The 4194-nt window shown below is 34.0% G+C and overlaps 1 protein-coding gene across 1 annotated transcript in view; it reads left to right on the plus strand.

Annotated features, from left to right (window-relative positions):
• Window positions 1-831: 831 nt before the first annotated feature.
• LOC107001858 (probable protein phosphatase 2C 65) overlaps window positions 832-4194 on the plus strand; it is a 7608-nt gene continuing 4245 nt past the window's right edge. Inside the window, exons 1-4 of the mRNA XM_015199817.2 lie at window positions 832-1418; window positions 2112-2408; window positions 2515-2632; window positions 3027-3250. Coding sequence (XP_015055303.1) covers window positions 1149-1418; window positions 2112-2408; window positions 2515-2632; window positions 3027-3250 — 909 coding nt within the window. The 5' untranslated portion in view covers window positions 832-1148. The remainder of the gene's footprint in view (window positions 1419-2111; window positions 2409-2514; window positions 2633-3026; window positions 3251-4194) is intronic.

Consider the following 4194-nt stretch of genomic DNA (forward strand, 5'->3'; position numbering starts at 1 on the left):
AAGAAAAAGAGCAAAGTAAAATGAAGAAAATAATGTTAATTGAGCTTTCTAATGTGTTGATTAGTAGAGTTTCATAATTTAATTTTTGTTGAATAATATGAAATTATATATCTAATAAAAAAAATATAATCAAAACAATACATGAATGAATTAATGTTCAAAATATTTGGAAATCATTCAAACTTTTTTACTGATATGACCATCTTCTTGATGAAATCTTGAAATAATTATGATTCCTTCTTCATTTTCATAAACTTGTACCAAACTAATGCAAACATCAATTTGATGAATATTGTAGAATATATCTATGATCTTTATCAATATGAAGATCATATGGTGAACTTATTAAGTACATGATTGATGAAAAAGATGAAGAAAAAAAATGTAAAAGAGGAAAAAACTATACTAATAAAAACAAAGAATGAGAAAATAAGAATGATCATTGAACATAGATAGTTGTTATTTATAGTTTGTGTAAACCATAAGAATAATTAAAAATAAGTTGAAGAGACATATTATTTAAGTAGGGAATGTAAATAGATGGAGGTTTTGTTGTAACTTATTATGTATAATTAGAATAATAAATATGAATAAAATTTTTAATTAATAAATAAATTATTCAATGAAAAGAAATAAAAAAAATAGAAAAAGGAGGAAAAAAAAATTGAAATGGAGGCCATAGAGAGGTGCCACATCAGCTCCTCTATGATCATTCTTTATATATATATATATATTGATTATATAAAAAAAAATCAAACCTCCCAAAAAAAAAAAGAGTCAAGACCTTAGCATGGGTTAATTAGATGAGGTTTATTTTTAAACCTAATTTATTTATTGTATTCTCTCTAATACTAATTACTAGTACATGTTTTTTTCCCTACAAATCATGAATGTTATCTCATGAGACAACATTCATGATTTGCTCATCACCTTCTTCCTCTTCTTTTTTTCTGATTTCCTTATAAGGAATCAGACATACTCCATACCTAAATTCTCTCACATTATAATTAAGAAGAGGAACATAATTAAGTTACTAAATTAGTTTTTCTTTGGAAGATAATTACATGTAATTATGGATTTGATCTCCAAATCTCAAGAGTACAAGATCTAATTGCAAGGCTATATATATATATATTTAAAGTCAAGAGATGGGTGCATGTTGTACATGTCAAAGGGGACACAAATTAGAAGGCAAGAATCATCATAATCATAATCATCATAAAACTCATCATAGTTATTTTGAGGAGAAAAATAATAATAATGGGGAGCATGAAGAAGGTGAAGATGATTATCAAAGCATAGTAGGAAGAGGAGATTTGGGTGCTAATATAAGGTTATGTGGATTTTCTAAATTTGTATCAATGTATAGTCAACAAGGTAAAAAAGGGATCAATCAAGATGCCATGACTGTTTGGGAGGTAATCTTTCTTTCTCATTACTTTACATTAAATTAATAAGGTGCCCCTTAAAGCAAACCTGGTGGACGAAGCATCTCGTGTTCATAGAGGGTCTAGGAAAGGACCGCACCCTAAGGGGTTAACATCTCTTAGACCCTTTTCTCCATCATTCTATATTCAATTCAACAATGTAACCCTAATAGATGCAAATTAAATCATTTTTATGATGAAAAGTAGTATAGTATGATGCATATTGTTATTGATATTATGTACTGACAATTAATCTTTAGTGTAGCTTGATGAATGATCCCTAAATTCATTTCATATAGAAAGTCAATTCAGTGGCGGAGATACATTGGCCTAAGGGTGGTCGATTGAATCTTTTTATCAAATTATATTTTACATTGATAGTTGAATAAAGTTGATACCAGGCAAGGTTTTTATGGTAATGGCAAAGAGGGTCCGAAAAGTACTTTAGGTCATGGGCTCGACTCTGAGCTCTGACGTTTTAGTAGTTATTGAATCCCCTTAACTCCACCCCTGGTATCATTCATCTTGAAATCCTTATGACATTTAACTTGCTTATGGGTAGTAGTTTTATGTTCTAATTGGACACTGAAAATTCGCTACGTAGAGCATAAATTATGGTTTATTGTGTGAAAATGGAGGCAGGGGATTGATACTATTGTAACACGCTATATATTATTGTTACAGAACTTTGGTGGACAGAAAGGTATGATCTTTTGTGGTGTATTTGATGGACACGGACCATCCGGCCACAAGGTGGCACGTTATGTTAGAGACACGTTACCTTCTAAACTTTCATCATCCAATGTGATCAGTGCCAATAGATGGGGTGCTCAAAAGGATGATGAATCTAACAACCCAGTCTTCGATGCATGGAAAGATAAATTTATCAAGTCTTTTAAAGAAATGGATGAAGAACTTGAAGGTGATGGTTCTATCGAAAGCTATTGCAGTGGTACAACTGCAGTGACTTTAATTAAACAGGTAAAAGAAAACATACTTGATAGAACTTTAATATGTTAAACGAAACGATGGTTTCTTTGATCTTCTTGTTTATAATCTAAGGTGGCTAGATTTGCCGAATTTTCAGGGAGAACATTTGGTAGTTGGAAATTTAGGAGATTCTCGAGCTATTATTTGCACCAGGGATGACAAAAATGAGCTTGTTGCTAAGCAACTCACGGTAGACTTGAAGCCTAACCTCCCAGGTAGGGCTTTTTTACATTCTCAGTGTATTCTAATTGGTTATAGGAGATTTTTTAACAAATTTTAATTGCTATAGATAGTTAGTTGTAGAGGAGGGTCTATGATTCGGACTTTATGGGTTCTGTATTCTAGGACAACAACCTAAGTGTTAGTAACTCGGTTCTCAATATAGTTTTTGTACATATTAGTAAATATCTTATTAAATATATAGAATTCGGACCAAAGCTACTGAGTGCTGTCGAACCTGTAATGTATAAGTCTAGATTTTCCCCTGGTTAGCTGTTGTTACCAGTCATCCTTGATGGTGTAATATATCTTTACGTTGTGAACCATTTACAAAAGTTATGTTGATAAGATTGGTTTTTTGTTAATCTATTTGTGCAATCATTTCATCAGCTGAATATGAAAGAATCAAAAGTTGTGAAGGAAGAGTAATGGCGATGGAGGAAGAACCAAATATATACAGAGTATGGATGCCTGATCAAGATTGCCCTGGCCTTGCCATGGCTAGAGCTTTCGGAGATTTTTGTTTGAAAGACTTTGGTCTCATTTCGGTACCTGAAGTATATTACAGAAAGCTCACTGAAAAGGATGAATTCATTGTCTTGGCATCAGACGGGGTAAGCTATACCAGAATTCAAACTTCTTGAATATTCCCCTGAAATCCTAGTATTTTTGGCTAGAACTTGCAGAAAAGACCACGCAATCTTGCTATGTGACGTTTCTAAATTTGTGAGAGTAACATGTCTTTGTGTAGCTTAGTTCATTAAATCGTTACTACGTCTAAGATGAGTTTAAATGGAGAGGTATGGTTAGTGATGATTCATATAGCCGATTCCACCTTGCTGAAGATTGTAGTTATAGTAGTATTTCCACATTGTTTGTTCTAAGATGAGCTTAAATGGAGCCAAATGATCAGTGATGATTCATATAGCCGACCCCATATTGTGTGAGGTTGTAGTTATAGTGTTGGGAATTAAACACACAACACACACAAATAATCTAGAGAAAAGAGAAACGGAACACAAACGGGACACACAAGAATTTAACGTGGTTCGGTTTCCCTACTCCACGACTGTAACAGGAGGATTTTTATTTCACTTGTGCTACTTTTTTGAATTACAAATACAAGGATCATATTTATAGGAAAACCAAATAGTTAACCTAGGGTTTCAGTAATGGGTCGGGCCGGCTCACAAGCCTCCACAAAGCCCAACAATCTCCCACTTGGAGGCTTGAAGAATTTCAACTGTCATCCACTTAGAACACTTGTATGTCTAGTAATCTTTTTCAACTCTCTCCTGCTACAGCGGCCTTCTCATCAGTCAACTGAAAGGCCCGTTGAAGCTCCCCGAAGCTTCAACACATCAGTCACGGCTGAAACTGCCCTTGACTCGTCCTCGGTCCCTACCGGCTCCCACTTGAGACACGAACTGCCGGATCCTAGAACTCCCTGAGAACAAACACTCTCCATACTCAGCAAGATATTTTCTGGAGACGTATCAACAGCTGGAATACTGGTTCTCTTGACCCACTGTCTTCTAGGAGCCTTGGCTGAAGCACG

Source organism: Solanum pennellii, chromosome 10, assembly GCF_001406875.1.
Source record: "Solanum pennellii chromosome 10, SPENNV200".
Lineage (NCBI taxonomy): Eukaryota > Viridiplantae > Streptophyta > Magnoliopsida > Solanales > Solanaceae > Solanum > Solanum pennellii.